This window comes from Agrilus planipennis, unplaced genomic scaffold, assembly GCF_000699045.2.
Source record: "Agrilus planipennis isolate EAB-ADULT unplaced genomic scaffold, Apla_2.0 scaffold31, whole genome shotgun sequence".
Taxonomy (NCBI): domain Eukaryota; kingdom Metazoa; phylum Arthropoda; class Insecta; order Coleoptera; family Buprestidae; genus Agrilus; species Agrilus planipennis.
Window position 1 is genome coordinate 949,974 of NW_020439053.1, and position 16,793 is coordinate 966,766.

General features: G+C 32.4%; 1 protein-coding gene across 1 annotated transcript in view; it reads left to right on the forward strand.

Annotated features, from left to right (window-relative positions):
* The window catches only part of LOC108732867 (tektin-4), a 20,100-nt gene extending 7,075 nt beyond the window's left edge, over window positions 1–13,025 (forward strand). The window contains exons 5-8 of the mRNA XM_025977013.1: window positions 7,203–7,497; window positions 9,475–9,697; window positions 11,969–12,123; window positions 12,688–13,025. Of these exons, the coding sequence (XP_025832798.1) occupies window positions 7,203–7,497; window positions 9,475–9,697; window positions 11,969–12,123; window positions 12,688–12,901 (887 nt within the window). The 3' untranslated portion in view covers window positions 12,902–13,025. The remainder of the gene's footprint in view (window positions 1–7,202; window positions 7,498–9,474; window positions 9,698–11,968; window positions 12,124–12,687) is intronic.
* The last annotated feature ends 3,768 nt before the right edge of the window (window positions 13,026–16,793 follow it).

The following is a 16,793-nucleotide window of genomic DNA, read 5'->3' on the forward strand; positions in this document are numbered from 1 at the left end:
CTAAAAAAGTAAAGTACATTTCATATTGAAAAATCGTTAAACGATGGTTTCAGTATTTTACATGTATACGAGAGTCTCGGTTAAGAAAGTATATTATTGAATAATTATTATCTATAGAATAATACTCTTTTTTTTTGGAGCCCAGAAAGGATTAAAAGTAGTGTCAGCTCAGAGTTTCCTTGCTAATGTTGAAAAAGCTTCGCAGATAATTAAAAATGAATGATTTCTAGATTTTTTACTTCTACTTTTATACTATTATGAGATCCAAGCGTCAATAGTCTTGGTATAATACAGCGAAATGTACCCTGTAATCGACAGAGTTACACAAAAAGATACCTAATACTAAATTAATAATACGAAGGACATTATAGCATCTTGCTGTATAAATATAATTATTTTTTTAATAATTTAGTTTATTCTTTGTATATTTTTTAAGGAGAATCTTCTCCACCATCTGAAAGTCAACAACAACCAGAAAATAGCACTGAGCCATGCTATTTTCCTCAACCACAGGACAAAGTTCCGGATCAGAGTGTTAAAGAGGAAATGGGTCCAGTTGGACCATGGGCCACAGGACGTGTTGACTGGGGTCCTATGGCAGGATTTACTGGAACAAGACCGGTTGTCGATCGATATTCAATTACTAGATACAGCGAGGGAGAATGGCGTGCTCATAATCAAGATATGTTGAACATGTCAGCTTTGGAGCAACATAAAGCTAATCTGTAAATATTTTTATGTTGCTTACTTCAACTTTTTCAGCAAACGACGATTTAATTAAAAAAGGCATTGAAATTTCAAAGACCTACTCGTCTTTTCAAAATACTGACTACTAAAAGTAATCAAATTATACACTTACTTTTTCAATTTATACGCAAAAACTATTGAAAAGAGTTTTCCAAGTTGAGTAGAATTTTTTTGACTTATATGAGCACATTGTGGAGTCATCAAAGTTATCGTTTTTAATTTTGTTATCTGGTTTAGGCATTACAAAAATAACCTTATGAATGAAACTGCAAGTTATGTAAAATGTTGCTCATTTATTTGCATTGAAACAACAGATCTTAAAAGCAATGTATTATACAATAGGAAAAAGTAAATTGAAGGTACAAATCTTGCATTCTAGTTCGGGTTTGTTTCTTCAGGAGCATCAGACCTCTTTCAATAGAAAAAAGGTTACAAGTTATTTCAAAAATATTTGAGAATTATAGTTCTTCATAAAATACATTTGTTGTGTAATAGTAAACCATTATTACCATAATTATTAAAACAAGAAAGCTCTTTCTATAAGATTGGAAACACATAGCATTATAGGTACCTTCTTAAAGGACTGAACTTAGTTCTCTTCAGTAGAAAAAGGTAACTAGCTATACCACTTTAGACGTTTATTACCGTTTTTTGGAGTTGAGTCTTCAGTTATTTAATGTGTCCTAACAGACCTTTTTTCTTAAAATCATCATTTTATCATTTGTCATTTAAACTTGAGGTCTAACATTCGTCTTAACTAGTCAAAATACTCCACTTGCATTTGAAAACAACTTTTTCTGATTTGTAACGTAAAAACAATTCTACATATTTCGCTGAAAATTAATTAGGTAATTGTAATCACCTAATCTGCTTTACAGGAGGGTATTGTTGCTACATTTTATGAAAAGCTAGGGGATGTTGGAAACACTTTTTACACTTGTCCATATCAGGAATGATAAATATTCGACGTTTACGTCCATAAAATACGTCACTCACAATTTCACCTTTTTGCTCCCCTTATATCCCCTTCGTCACGTTAAGTCACACATTCAACGACCCCCCTATAAATACCAATGTGAACGACTTTCTACAGTAATGAAAAATTTTAAGAACTGTCCAGTTAAGAAAAAAATTAAAATGAAATTGATGAACTGCGAACGTTACATTTCCTTAGACCCCCATTCCCCTCTTGTCATAGGTCGTGACGTAAGGTAATATCCCTCCCACCCCTTTATTTGCGAATGTATTTTATGAACAACCCCATACATGAACCACACGTAATGTGGAAGAATTATATTACATTTTGCGTAACAATGTTCTCAATAATTGGCAGAAGATACTTTTTAATTTCTTGTAAATCCATCACAATAATTATTTCGTCTCAGGTTATTTAAAACAAAGGATCGTGCAGGGTCGAGTCTGCTTTAAGTACAAAAAATCACTTCTGTGTTCGCTAACAGTTAATTTATAAATTTCTAAAAGATTGTTGAGTGTATATTTTAAGTATGACTCTGTTAGAAGGAGTAGAAAAACAATTAATGGTTAGTCTGAGACATATTACGCAAAAACAGGAGAAAAGAGGGGAAAAGGGGTGCAAATAGTTGAAATGTGCATGATATAATTTTAGGGAAATGTAAAGATTGGTTTAGGATAGGAAGGAGTGTCTGATTTTCCCTTGATGATTATGAAACTACTTAAAATATCTTCCTTTGAAGAAGCTGCTGTATGCCGAAATAATTATTTTAAGATAAATAAATAATTTGTAACTGAAACTTGTGCTGTTTTTCTATAGATGTTATCACATTACCTCGAATTATTTGAAAATATTAATTTCGTTTTCATTATTTGTAGAATTGATTTCGATGGGCGTAAATGTCTGGAAGAAAAGAAAGCAAACGTGGATAAAAATCAGGAAGACAGTACAAACCGTCTGAGACAGAGACTGCAGGAGATGCAAAGATGGAAATGCGAATTAGAAAGCTCGATAGCGGCAGCTGCCGAGGAAATCAGCCTGTTGGACGAAGAAAGGGCACGCTTGAAAAAAGCAAAGGCCATACTACAAATGCCAATATCTATAGGTAGGTTTTAAGTTTTGATATACAGGGTGTCTTATTAAAGTAATTATATAGGGTTGTTCGGAAAGTCATTTCGTTTTTTCCCGACAGAGGATTTAATTGTATTCTTTTGCACCCAACTTCACATTTAAGCCGTATAATTTTTATATGCTTTGAGAGCTCATATAGCAAGGCTTGTGTGTGAAAAATTCCAATTAATTCTACGCAGTAGTTTTTGGTTGGTGCCCTTTTAAATATGGAGAGCGATAAGCAGCATTTTCGACATATCTTACTGTTTTACTACAGAAAGGGTAAAAATGCTGTTCAAGCCAGAAAGAAATTGACTGATGTGTATGGAGAAGGTGTGTTGACAGTACGCCAGTGCCAGAACTGGTTCGCTAAATTTCGATCCGGCAATTTTGATGTCGAAGATGCACCACGTTCGGGAAGGCCGGTTGAAGCTGATAAAGACGCGATAAAGGCATTAGTTGATGTGAACCGGCGAATAACAACACGTGAGATCGGATTGAGGTTAAATTTATCAAATTCAACAGTTTATGACCACTTGAAAGGCCTGGGATTATCCTCGAAGCTCGATGTATGGGTTCCCCATGTTCTCACAGAGAGAAATCTGTGTCGCCGCATTGACGTCTGCGATTCGCTTCTCAAACGTCACGAAAATGATCCGTTTTTGAAGCGCATCATCACTGGGGACGAAAAATGGGTTGTATACAACAACGTCAAACGCAAGAGGTCATGGAGCAAAAAAGATGAACCGGCTCAAACCATTTCCAAAGCCGATATTCACCAAAAAAAGGTGATGCTGTCTGTTTGGTGGGATTTTAAAGGAATCGTTTTTTTTTAGCTTTTACCGGATAACACAACGATTAATTCGGAAGTCTACTGTCATCAGCTGGACAAACTGAATGATGCACTTCAACAGAAAAGGTCAGAACTAATCAACAGGAAAGGTGTAGTGTTTCACCAAGACATTTAATAAAGTATTTGTTTATTATACGAAAACTGTCTTTCATTTCCACAAAAAAAAACGAAATGACTTTCCGAACAACCTTATATTTTGTAGAAAACAATGTTAAAACAATATCAAAAAAATATTGTTGCGAAGAAAATTTGCTTGTAACATGATACTTCCAAATGATTTTTATTACAAATATCACACTTCGATCTATAGTTTTTGGGAAATCAACACTATTTTAAATTAACGAAATCATATTTTGCAGCATGTAAACTGTGCCTTGTCTTATTTTAATTATTAGATATTGCTTACCATCAGAAACGCACAAATTGCATTTTGATGTTGTTAATAAAATAAAAAGGCAGAGTTCTTGATCGATAGTTTTGGTGAAAAAGTATTAATAAAATACAGTTAGTTAGTTTATGGATAGAGCTCGACTATTTCCTCCTTTGGTGAGAAAATCGCCGGTGGTTTCGTTTATCTGATCAAAAAACTACTAAGAAAACAAATAATCTGACATTAAAGCGTTTAAAATTCGTAGAATGCCCTTATTACCCAAACGCTCTAACAATGTTGTAATCCTCTTTATAAGTCTAACGTTTAGTTATTTAAAGTAATTAACACTTACTTTCCTTATTTCTTTGTCGATTTCCAGTTCGATTACATTTTCCTCTTCTATTTTCTCGGAATTCTCGAAAAATTATTTAGTTTTTCACCCCACATCACTTAATTTGTTCTTTTTCTTCTGATTGCGTGGTGCTTTGTGTTTATAAAAACACAAAGCACCACGAACTTTTTTAATTGGTTATCAACAAACCGATTAGAATACAGCGTTTTTTGCTGGGCCACATTTTCGTTTCGTTAGAGATAAAACGAGTAAATAAAAAATGTTTATCTCGATCTACAGTATTAGCATCTAGCAAGGAGGACCTAGAGATAGCTTTAAATAAAATGGAAGCGGTACTGACAGATCAGTACTGTATGAAAATAAATAAAAGTAAAACTAAAATACTGGTATGCAAGGGAAGAAAAAGTAGGGAAAGAGCGAATATAAAGATAGGAGACGAAAAATTAGAAGAAGTGGCTGATTTTAGATTCCTAGGAAGTCAGATAAGTGAGGATGGAAGGAGTAGTAAGGATATAAAACAGAGGATAGCGCAGGGTCGTGTCGCCTTTAATAAAAAGAAGTCACTTCTATGCTCGCGAACGGTTAATTTAGAAATTCGAAGAGGGTTGTTAAAGGTGTATGTTTGGAGCACGGCGTTGTACGCGTGCGAAACATGGACAGAGCGAGCGGCGGAAAAGAAAAGGTTAGAAGCGTTCGAAAGGTGGTGTTATAGGCGGATGATGAGAATTTCGTGGGTAGAAAAGGTTAGAAATGAAGAAGTATTGGAAAGAATAGGAAAACAGAGGACTCTATGGAACTCAATAAAAAATAGGCGAGATAGGTTGGTAGGACACCTTCTCAGGCATGAAGGTCTAGTCAGAGACATATTAGAGGCAGAAACAGGAGTTAGGGGTAGAGGTAGACCTAGATTAGATTACTGTTCGCAAATAGTTAAAGTTGTGGGCTGTTCTAGTTTTAGGGAAATGCGAAGTTTAGCTCAAGATAGGAAAGAGTGGAGGTACGTGTTCGACCATTCTTAGGACTGATGACCTTATGATGATGATCTCGATCTACGAATCACAAATAACAGATAGATGCGGGATACCAGCAGACAAAGCAAAAATAATAGAAACAATAGGAAAATACGCAAACTGTTTTCTCAAAATCGCCAGAGATCCTCAAAGGATCTAAGGATTAAGGATTTAAATAAAATTAAAATGTATGTCTGAAATATCGAAATAACTATCTTTTTGAAGTTCATAAAGTGATTTAAATACCATTAAAGTACAAACAACCCTTTTTAGTCGGGTTAATGTTCAAGACGACTGAACAGATTTCTATGAATTTTAGAACGTGACTACGATTTTTCCAAGAGTGATCTAAGCTACTAGCTTCTTTAAATTTTTTTTTGGTTATAACAAATGTATGTAAAATCAATTAGAAATAATTCCAAGCGAAGGAAGTCGCGGATCAAACTAGAGATAGGCCGAGTACCCGATATGGATCCAGTACCCGGCGCATCCGCCACTTTTTTAGGATTCGCCGTGTACCGAATAATTACGCTGGCTACGCGGCAGTGACAGGCGATCGTTAAAGACAAAAAAGAAAAAACAAACAGTAGCAATAATAATTTAATAAGTATAACAAAAAACGTACCAAATTAAATTTGTAAATTTGTATTATTTATTGATTACTATACTATACTTGCGTTTACTTTTTAAAGTAAATGTTTATAAGCAATTGTGGTTTTGTAATTACTTGTTTAAATAGTGTTTCACAAGGAATCGACATTGAAATCCTTAAATATTACCTTCTCAATTTTTGCCACGGTCTTATAAAAAGAATACAAAAATGAGATTGTAGCGATTGAAATAATTAAAACAAAATGAACTTGCCGTAATTATATAGATAGTTTGACATTAGAACAAATTGAGATCATATTCATGATTTGTTAAGCTCAATCGTAAAAAAAATATTAGTCCGTTAGGTCCGATCTTACTTGTTAGAAAAGTTCGCTAAAGCCGATGTTCGGTATAAACAAATATAAAAAACGCGTGCTTAAACGGAATGTAGTAGTTTTCTTATTTAAATTTCGTTTACTAAAACTAACTGTTCGTTATAATTCGTGTTAGTTATAAATAACCGAGTTCGACTGTACTTATATTTATATTTAAATACTTTTTTATGGTGTTTGCTACAACACCGAAAACTCATTTATGTAGATAGCCAGACACAATGATTTCGATCTATAATAATAATAATAGGTAACCAGATACAGTGGAATTCCTTTATTACGACTCCGCCTATATTGACCAACGGCTTAATATGAAATAATTGCAGTGTTAACTTTGGTTTTCATATTAAATTCCCCATAAGAAAGTTTGGATATAATGACTCCGTTTAAAATGACATATCGTTTATTATGACTGATTCTCAAGAAATCATATCCGACTATAGTGACCTAGATGATTAATAATAACACTTTCGCTCATTTTTCTGACCTTCTTATGTATATTGATATTACAATTCATTCTTTTTTTTTTTCTTTTTCTGTTAATAAGTATATACAATTTGTAATACAATTTGTGGTTTTTCACTCCATTAAAGTAAATAATTAACCAAAATAGAGTTGTTTATTTTCTAATACTATGCTTCGTACGACGCCCGCTCAGTATGACGTGTTTGTCACTTCCCTTCGATGTCATTATAAGCGGATTCTATTGTAATATTAAAAATTCTTGTATAATCGATTTTATCAGTTTTCGTAGATAGAATATGTGACAAAAACATCTATTTTATGTTGCTGTCAATTTTCCAGCATCGGAATGTTTGGATATCAGGACAACTCGCCTGGACTCAGAATTGGTTCGCGATGAAGTTGAAGTGGAACTAATGAAAGAACTCGCGTTAACTGTTGAAATCGAGGAAACGTTTACCCGGACATTGAAAGATATCGAACACCAACTGCTCGAAGATAAAACCGCGAAAAATCGTTTAGAATGTGACTGGACAGATAAAAAAGAAGCGAACGAACTAGAAGCAATCAACATTGCTCTTAACAATAAGTCAAACATTTTAATGTTCAAAGCCGGATCAACACGATTTCCTGAAGAGTACGTGTCGTTTTTTAAGTTTATATTAATTTCCGTTGCTATTAATGTTATCTTTACCTAAACAGGATAAAGGCTAAAAGGAACATTAAGGACACTTCCCCAGGACGTCAAATAAATAATGAGCTTTTATATAAAAACGACCTGACAAAATTTACAGACATTGTAACCTTAATATTATCAAAGGAATTTTATGATGGTTTATTTACATTTCATTTCAAATTATAAATATAAAAAATGAAATTGCTATGATATTTCAAAAATTATACCATACAGGACAGGGATGGTCAACTAGTCGATTTTGGGTATTGGGTCAGTCGATTGTAATAAATGTAAAATAAAATGTATATCAAAGAAAATAACATTTTCGAGTTAAAAAATATTTCAAGTTAATTTCAATTTCGACTTACAAAAGTTCAACTGTACAGGGTTTTTTGTGAAACTTGGACCATAATGTGATTATGGATTTGTGACATTGAAGCATGTTCTCTATAAATTTTGATAATTAATACAGACCACTTCGAATTATTTTAAAAGTAAGAGTATTTTAAAGGAAAATTAAACCTTTTATTATTCAAAATTTACAATTTTAAGTTATGAAATTACGATTTCTAAGAAAAATAATAACGGGGTAGTAAGGCTTATTTTCTTTAGTTTCAGAGCAACAATGTAGGGAAACCTGAAGCGCATACAAAACTAATTATAAGCTTAATCCCTTTACTTCTTAAAATCGGATCGATCCTTTAATAAAAGCAGATATACAATATAAAAAACGCTTTGAATAAAATGCACGATATTGAAGAATAATTTTTTATGGATTTAGGTTCCTTTTTAATTTTAAATTTACCTACCTTTGTAAATTCGTATTCACATCTAATAATGTCTATTCTGTAATTATTAGATGAAATATTAATCTCTAAATCTATTTTTGCCTTACCCTATACGAACAATTCACAATGCGCAATTATCATAAAAGCCAACCTTTGTTATGTGTATGAAGTCCCTTTTAATAACATTTGTTGACTATTTAATTGGAGTTGCAAAAAAAGTATTTACTAAGTCACTCCATTACTTTCGGAAAATACCGAAAAAGTCAAAATGGTCGTAGAGTTCTGCTTATTAAACCATTTCATAGCTTTTATAATTGAAACATTTCAAAGCTCTTATAATTTCACTGGCCCTTTTAATATTATAAACATTCCTTTTTAATATGAACTAACGCATCTAGTATTTTGGTTTTTCAAAAACAGACAATCTATAAGATCTTTTTATAAAGATGGAATAAGTTTAATTTATTAATATGTCAGTATCTTAGTTTGTAATGGAAAACTATATTGTACTACTGTGTACAGTGGGCAATAGGGGCTAGTGTCCAGGGCGTTAAATTCCCTGGGGTAGCAAAATTTGGGGCTTGAGAATTTTTTTTTCTTTCTGCTGCCATAAATGCATAAAAAAGTGTGCATTTACAATTAAAAATAAATNATTTTATTTACCTATTTAAAAATATCTTTTAAACGAATCAATGAATTGAGGTACGATTTACAGCATGTGTTAACATTTGTAAAGCACAAACAGATAGTTGAGTACAAAAATTCGATTTCAGTAGGAATTCGAATTTCGTTTCAAAAGAAAACAAAAAATTGTTTTCAAAACTTTTCGTCAACATATTCTCGAACGGATCAACGCAGTTTGATCAGATTTACAGCATTCGGTGTAGCTTTTTGAGCTTTAACTTGTATGATCTCAAAGCATCAAGGTTTGATGAATACCTACTCAATTTTCGAAAATCACACTGAAAACTCAATTTTAAAAAATTAGTGGTTTTTATAGCGGAAAGTCAAAAAATATTCTGACCCTCATCCATTTTCTGTATAATGTGGGTAATGGGGCGACATTTTTTGCGGTGCCTACTATGTACATATACATTTATCTACCAAATATTCATTATTCCGTTATAAATTATACAATGAAATATTCCAGGCAGTCGTCTCGGGAAAGCTGGGAAAAATTTACCAAGGAAACTCTGGTTGAAGCTGAAGCTACGAGACAACGCTCTATAACTCTCCGTGGTACTCTTGATGCGATTTTAATCAATGCCGCAAGAGATTTGAGAGCGCAGGCGGACAAAGTGGAGATGTGTCTTTCAAAAAGAATCGACTGCATTGACAATTTACGTGTTCAACTCGAAGACGAACTTAAAAAGGTACATGTTATCGTAATCATAAAGATTATTATTAATAGAATAAAATAAAAGATTTGTTCCCTTTTTGGTTGTCGCGGTTTGTGCGTTATTAGGAAATGTTTCGTACGTCAAGTGGATCCCTAACAAAATAAGATTATATGAAGTTCTCGTTTCGGCGTCATTAGTTTTGATAATTAGGTAATTATGTTTAGGTATATACCTACCTTAATAAACAGTTTTATTACAAGAAGTTTCGAATATCTAATCTAACATACACATCACACGTAACACTTTCCTTTACTTTATCCAGGCTTAGGACTGCTAATTTAAGGATACAAAATTATGTCAACTTAATCAAAAGGCAATTTGCCAAGTCCCAAAACATGTTTTTTATTATTTGAGGACAATGTTACTCTAAATGTTTAATAAGTGAAAAAAAAACGACTGTTATCTATCGAAAGAAGCATTTTTGTGATAAGCAGCGGTGGCACTGAAGCTCAAAATTGATTGCTAGGTGCCGTCGACGCTTATAAGCGTTTGTTAATGATTAACTAAAATTTGGTATATTTATTTTATTGTTCAATAAAATATACAATAAAACACTAAAACAAAAAAGAACATGCAAGTATTCTGGTTTTCAAATGCAAAATAAAAACTGAATTATTTCTCTGTAATGAAAAAGAATGGAAACAGAAAGAAGAAAAATGTAGGTAATTACTAAATAAAACAATAACATTATTCTCAGAAACTTATTTCGAACGATACTCTAAAAATTATAGACGAAATAGGCATGAACAGACTACAGGTTAACAATAACGCTACAATCGAGTGTCTGTATTTACAAACTCTCGAGTATAACACGAAAATGTTCAAAAGGAGTACAGGCCTGACGCTGGAAGCTGGCGGAAATTTTAAAATGGCGTGGATGCGCGGTGGCAAAAGTAGGCAGTTTTAGGTATAAAGATTGCAGCCCTCATTCTTCAGTATTCCTATCAGGGGCGTAGATTAAATATTTAAAAGCAGGGATCAGTGAGTAAGTAATAGACATACAAACAGAAGAACTAATTGTTGATGTTGGTGACAGTGATAGAGATTCCGATGATGACAGTGAATGTGAAAACTAACTGTAAAACCAAAGCAAAAGGTTAATTTTTTCTTCTTGATAAGTCATGTTTTTACATTATTTTCTAGTACGCTACTGTCCCATCTGTATTAATACTATAATTTACACCTACTGAAAACTTATTTGTGTATCGGTTCCAAGTGACTTACCCAAATAGGTCATAAATGGGCAAGTACCTGCGCGACCGCTCGCCAGCTTCCTTCGTCAGACCTGTATTTTCAGATAGTACAATCCTGCACTCCTATTTACCTAAAAACGAAAAATCTTTCATGTCGTCTGGCTCGTCTTTCCAGCCGTTTTGGCTGATCTTCAACTAAATTGGAAGCGTCTACTACAGCATCCTCGCGCTCCGAAAGGTTTGAACCCTGACTCCATTTCTGTCAGCCCGTCTTCAGATTCTCTAAACTCAAACTCATTCTGAGTATCCCTATTTTGTAAGATTTTTACTAACTCTGCCTCTAAATATTTACAAAGACAATCTCTTTTTGGCCTGGAAGGCCCTGCCTGATCATTATCACCTTGTATTGTCACAAAAAGAACAGAAATAAAAAAAAATACGGACCAACCACACCTTCACGTTGCAAAAACGCTTACCCAAGTGCGTTATTAGATTCACATTTGTAACTGCAGTCCCATCGAGCCGACGACAGTGCAAGATCGAATCTTCTTCTTCATATAGGAAACTGATAATCCCAAGTGTAGAATTTTCTGTCGCAGCGCTTGGATGAAATGAAAATTACAACCCTTTACTTTAACGTCTGAAAATTCATTCTTGATCGCATTAATCGCTTAATTAATTAATATTAATCATTTTAATTAAACTACTCTTTTTGTTATTATTCTACAACATTAAATAACTGACTAAATGTTATCACTAGTGTTTGTTAGAAGTAACTGTCGAATTATGACAAAAAATTTACAGATGTATCATGCAAATTGTATATACGGCCCGCGCAATTACGATTTATTTCCAAAGTGGACCGCAAGACCATTTGGGTTGGTCACCGCTGACGTAATTATTAGGTGGTTTTTCATCAAATCCTTAAATTATTAGGTGGTTTTTCATCAAATACTAAAATGGTAGAATATTGCCATTTTCCAGAAATAAAACTGATTATTAAACATATCTTCATACTTCAATTGTTTTCATTCATAAAAATATTTTACAGATTTTACAAAAATTAGCCAATGTGGAAGGTTTAGTAAATGATCTTCGGGCATTAGTACGACGAATGGATGTTCCAATGAAGAAAGCCCAGACCCGTCTTGATAACAGGAATCATCGCCCAAGGGTAGAAAATTGTAGGGATGAAGCACAATTTGGGTAACGTATTAAATTATTTAATTACAGAAATCAAATATATAGAATAATAATCTACACAAGAGATGAAAAGTATCAATCTATAGACATATTTGAATAGTAATTCGAAAGTCAAATTAATGATCTGACTATTATGTTTATGAAAAAAGAGTGCAGGACAACTGGCCTCACGGCTCTTCCTTGCGTGACCACAACGCATCTATGAGATTACTGTTTTCGTGAAATATATATATACACAGCAACCCGAATTCAATATCCATAAAATCCCTAAAGCAATTATCACAACATTTCCAAACTCAACAGCAAAAACTGGTGATTTCGAAGGGTAAAAGAAATTGACACAGTTGGTTATTTTACTTTTCTACTTCACCATAATTTTTGAATATTAGTCTCTTATTCTTCCAGTTCAAACTCCATGTTTAAACAAACTGTTACTAATTAATTAACGAACAATAAGTGCAACAGACAATATTCATGAGCATTTAAAAGAAATTAAAAAATTAAAATGACGCCTTTTGTTAGTTTCATTATCTATGTATGTTAAACTTAACTTTAAACTGTTTTTAGATTGGTAGCTGAAGTAAAATCAATTGGTGAGAACGTTAGCGCTATATTAGGACAACTTAGAACAGCAGAGGAGTCGCAAGCTAGTTTAATAAAAGCAAGAAGCGATTTAGAACGAGAAATTATGTTGAAAAGGAAAACTTTAGAAATTGACAGAACACGAATTCAAACTATTCGATCATTCTATCCTTCCGCAACTGCTTTAATGGGGAATTAATTTTTACTGGTTATTTTTGGATTTCTTTTTTCTTGTTTATTTGTATATTTTTCTACTACTGTAACTATATTTTCTATGAATACACATTCGCACTTTTTTATATTACATACTAATTAATAAAACATGTAAAGAACTTACCTGTTTGTTCATTTCTAAAATGTTTCACCAAAAATGGTGTAGTACAGTGAAGAAGTATTGGAAAGAATAGGAAAACAGAGGACAAGAAGCTGCTGTATGCCGAAATAATTATTTTAAGATAAATAAATAATTTGTAACTGAAACTTGTGCTGTTTTTCTGTAGATGTTATCACATTACCTCGAATTATTTGAAAATATTAATTTCGTTTTCATTATTTGTAGAATTGATTTCGATGGGCGTAAATGTCTGGAAGAAAAGAAAGCAAACGTGGATAAAAATCAGGAAGACAGTACAAACCGTCTGAGACAGAGACTGCAGGNTAAAACATGTAAAACACTTACCTCTTTGTTCCTTTCTAATATTTTTCACCAAAAGTAGTATAATACAGATACAAGACTATTCATTAATTAAAAATGTAAAATTCATCAATTTTAATCTGTCCCCACCTCCCTATGTAACGGGGTTGTAACGTCTAGTCAGACCCCAGAGGAGTGGGGCCTCACCCCATAAAGGTTTTAGGCTTGAATTCAGAAAAGAAATATCTTTCCAATAATAATTTACTTTTAAATGAGCAATTTCTACGCTAGTATTATTCTTTCCTCTACATTTAGAATGAACCTTCAGGGTGAACCTTTGTGGTATATTATTACGTTAAAATAAAAGGACTTTTCATGGAAACCAATATTATAACGTAAGCCGATAAAAAAGGGTCGAACAAACACCAAACAAGCTAAACTGGTTTGTTTATAAAACGGCAGAATTATTTGTTGGACGGCCCTTAAATTAAAAAACCTTAATACGTACCAACTAGGCTTAGTGCCAGGAACTTGTAGAAATCTAAATAATACAAATTTAATGCAAAAGCATCAGTATGTACGTGTAACTGTATGTAATATCTACTAGATACATAACTCCACCGTGTTAGAAAAATAAAAAAGAATTCAAGATTATTCGTGTTAGAGTTACCATGGGGAGTCCACGAAGTTTTGTAATAGCCAACTTCTACATGGAGAAGTTCGAAGAAGAGATGATAACGTGAGTGTGATATCTGAATAGCATCCATCCTCATATTCCAATTTATCATGGAAATCAAAAAGTACCACCACCATCTGGCCTTTTTTGACGTATTACTTACAAGAAAAGGGAAAAAATTAGGGCATCGAGTTTTCCGGAAACCTACCTATATACGCAGAAACCTACACAGGCACTGCAATTACGACTAGTGGCTTACACTAGTGCACTTACAAAAACAGCAGAGAATATTTACGTATCCCAGCATCTTAAAACAAAACTGAACCATTTTCAAAACGTCTCTCGAGCCATTCAATTTTTGATGAACAAAAGCATCAAAATCATCGTCATTCCTATTTAGAAAATTCTTTATTTACTACAAAAAAAATAGAAACATTTTGCAGAGTCTAAATTACGCGTGTAATTTAAATTAGAGTAAAATTAGTGTGACTTCTGTTGTTGCAGATTAGATGACAAAAAACTTATGTTAGGGTTGTAAGATGTTACTTTTAGCAGAATACATGCTGAACTGAAGTCATCCGTCAAACGGTTTCTGAAAATTCCTTTATTAAAGAATCAATCACAGAAACAAATTCTTCAGTAACTTGGTCTTCGTCTGATTTCTCATGTATTTCTAATTTGTCGTTATATTTTTTCAAAATGGAAAAATACTTGTAATTTCTTGTGATGATATCATTCCTGAAAACTGACAGTGTAGCCACAAAAGCGCGAATGACATCTATCATGACGATAATTGTTTTATTTATGCCTTATACGTTTAAATTATTGGATTCTATAATCGTCCTGTATGTTTAAAAACTTAAACAATAAAATAAATGAAAATTTTGGTTACATACGCGGAGCAGGAGCACAAGTACTTTTTATTTCTATTATCAATAGACACAGGTTAAATACTAAATATAAACTGAGAGAGATCTTCCCGAAATAAAATACTGGTTACGGTCCTGACGAGCAATATTCATTGCAAAGAAAATAGAAAAAAAAATTATTTAAAGAAGTAGAAAAATTGTGACACTTACCTTTTACTGAGATTGTTTGATAACAATTTTCCTTTAAAAATCTTTCCATCTTCTGAAAGTAACTTTTATAAAAAGAAAAACATATTTTTATATATTTTTTTTTTATTATTTACNATGACTTACAATTTTACAAATATTTTGTACAATACGTCCATTCATTATATAGCGTAAAGCATACGAATGTTAAAAAGGTTAATCATTTATTTAAATATCACATCTTTTTTGACTGAACTTATCCTAAAACGTTCATTTAAAAAGTATTTTGTGGACACATCGTTTAACATTTTTTGATTTTCAACGATCATCAGTAATTACCACTTTCAGCCAAAGGCACTTCCACAAAAAATTTCGTCACAATGAGTACAAGAAAAAACCAACTAATTTATTATTATCACCTCTTAGACGCTACAAATGTATATTATAATTATTTGTACAGGAAAATATGCGATCTGTGCTTTCAAAAATAATTACTTTACAGCATAACAAACTTTTATGCGTCAATAAAAATAAATTATCTTTAAGGAACTTAGTGGCTTTGTTTGGAATGCAATCTCAGAGGTAAATATTGTATTGAAGCTTAAATATTGTTTTGAAAAAAAGAAATTATCGAATTGTTTTGTGCTTTGGCAGCCCTCCTTCCATCCAACTCTATGAAAACAAACAGCAAAAACGTATTAATAATATTCATGCACCTAACAATAATTATTTATAACTGTTGTTTGGTCTATGTTATCTCTTCCAATAGGATACAAGCTAATGTACAGCTATTTTACAAATCGAAGTAAAATCCAAACCGTTAAAACTCAGTCTTATTACAAAATACAACCAACACAACATTACTATTTATACAACGAATTATATCTAATGTTTCATAACTATACATAAGAAAATTCAACAACAGTGTGCAGAGATTTTTAAAATTGATATCAAAAGTCCTAAATGTTTGATAAAACTACCATCTACAAAGCAATAGTTATGAAACAGTGGATAATTTACATTCTCTTCGAGTAATATTTAACCAGTAACGTCTTTTTAAAAACAAATAGACAGCAAAAATTTCAAAACTACACGTACAATAAAACACCTGAAAATTAATGGCAGTGATCTAACAATACAAAATACACATTTATCAGTGTTAGATGTTTAAAACACGATTTATCCAAACAATTGGTAATCAGGGTTGAAAACTATTTTTTTATACATTTTAAGGGACAAGATTCAAAATCGCATTTAAGTGAAACTTAAAATCTAACGACAGTAATTTTATATGTATATGGTGTGCAGGGTAAATACATGAACAATATTGTTTGATAAACTAACCGTAGTTAAAACAGATATTTCCTAAAACATTACATACTTCATACAAGTAATAATTCTAACAAAGACTGTCCAAGAAACAACATGTAGGTTAGTTCGTTGCTTAGGTTTTATAATTTCTGTACATCTATATGAGAGATAATTATACTTACAGAGCTTTGGGAATTTGACATCCAAAGAAAGCATTATTGAAAGAACTCTAAATATAAAAAGTAAAAAATTATAAATTAAAAATTATACGTTAGGGACCGTCAAGTATTACATAACGAAGTTTCTGAAAATTTTTAACCCCCCCTCCCATGTAACACACCGTAACTTTACGTTTTACACCCTCCCCATGGAACACGGAATAACAGAGGGACCGAGCATAAAATGTCATTTTAGA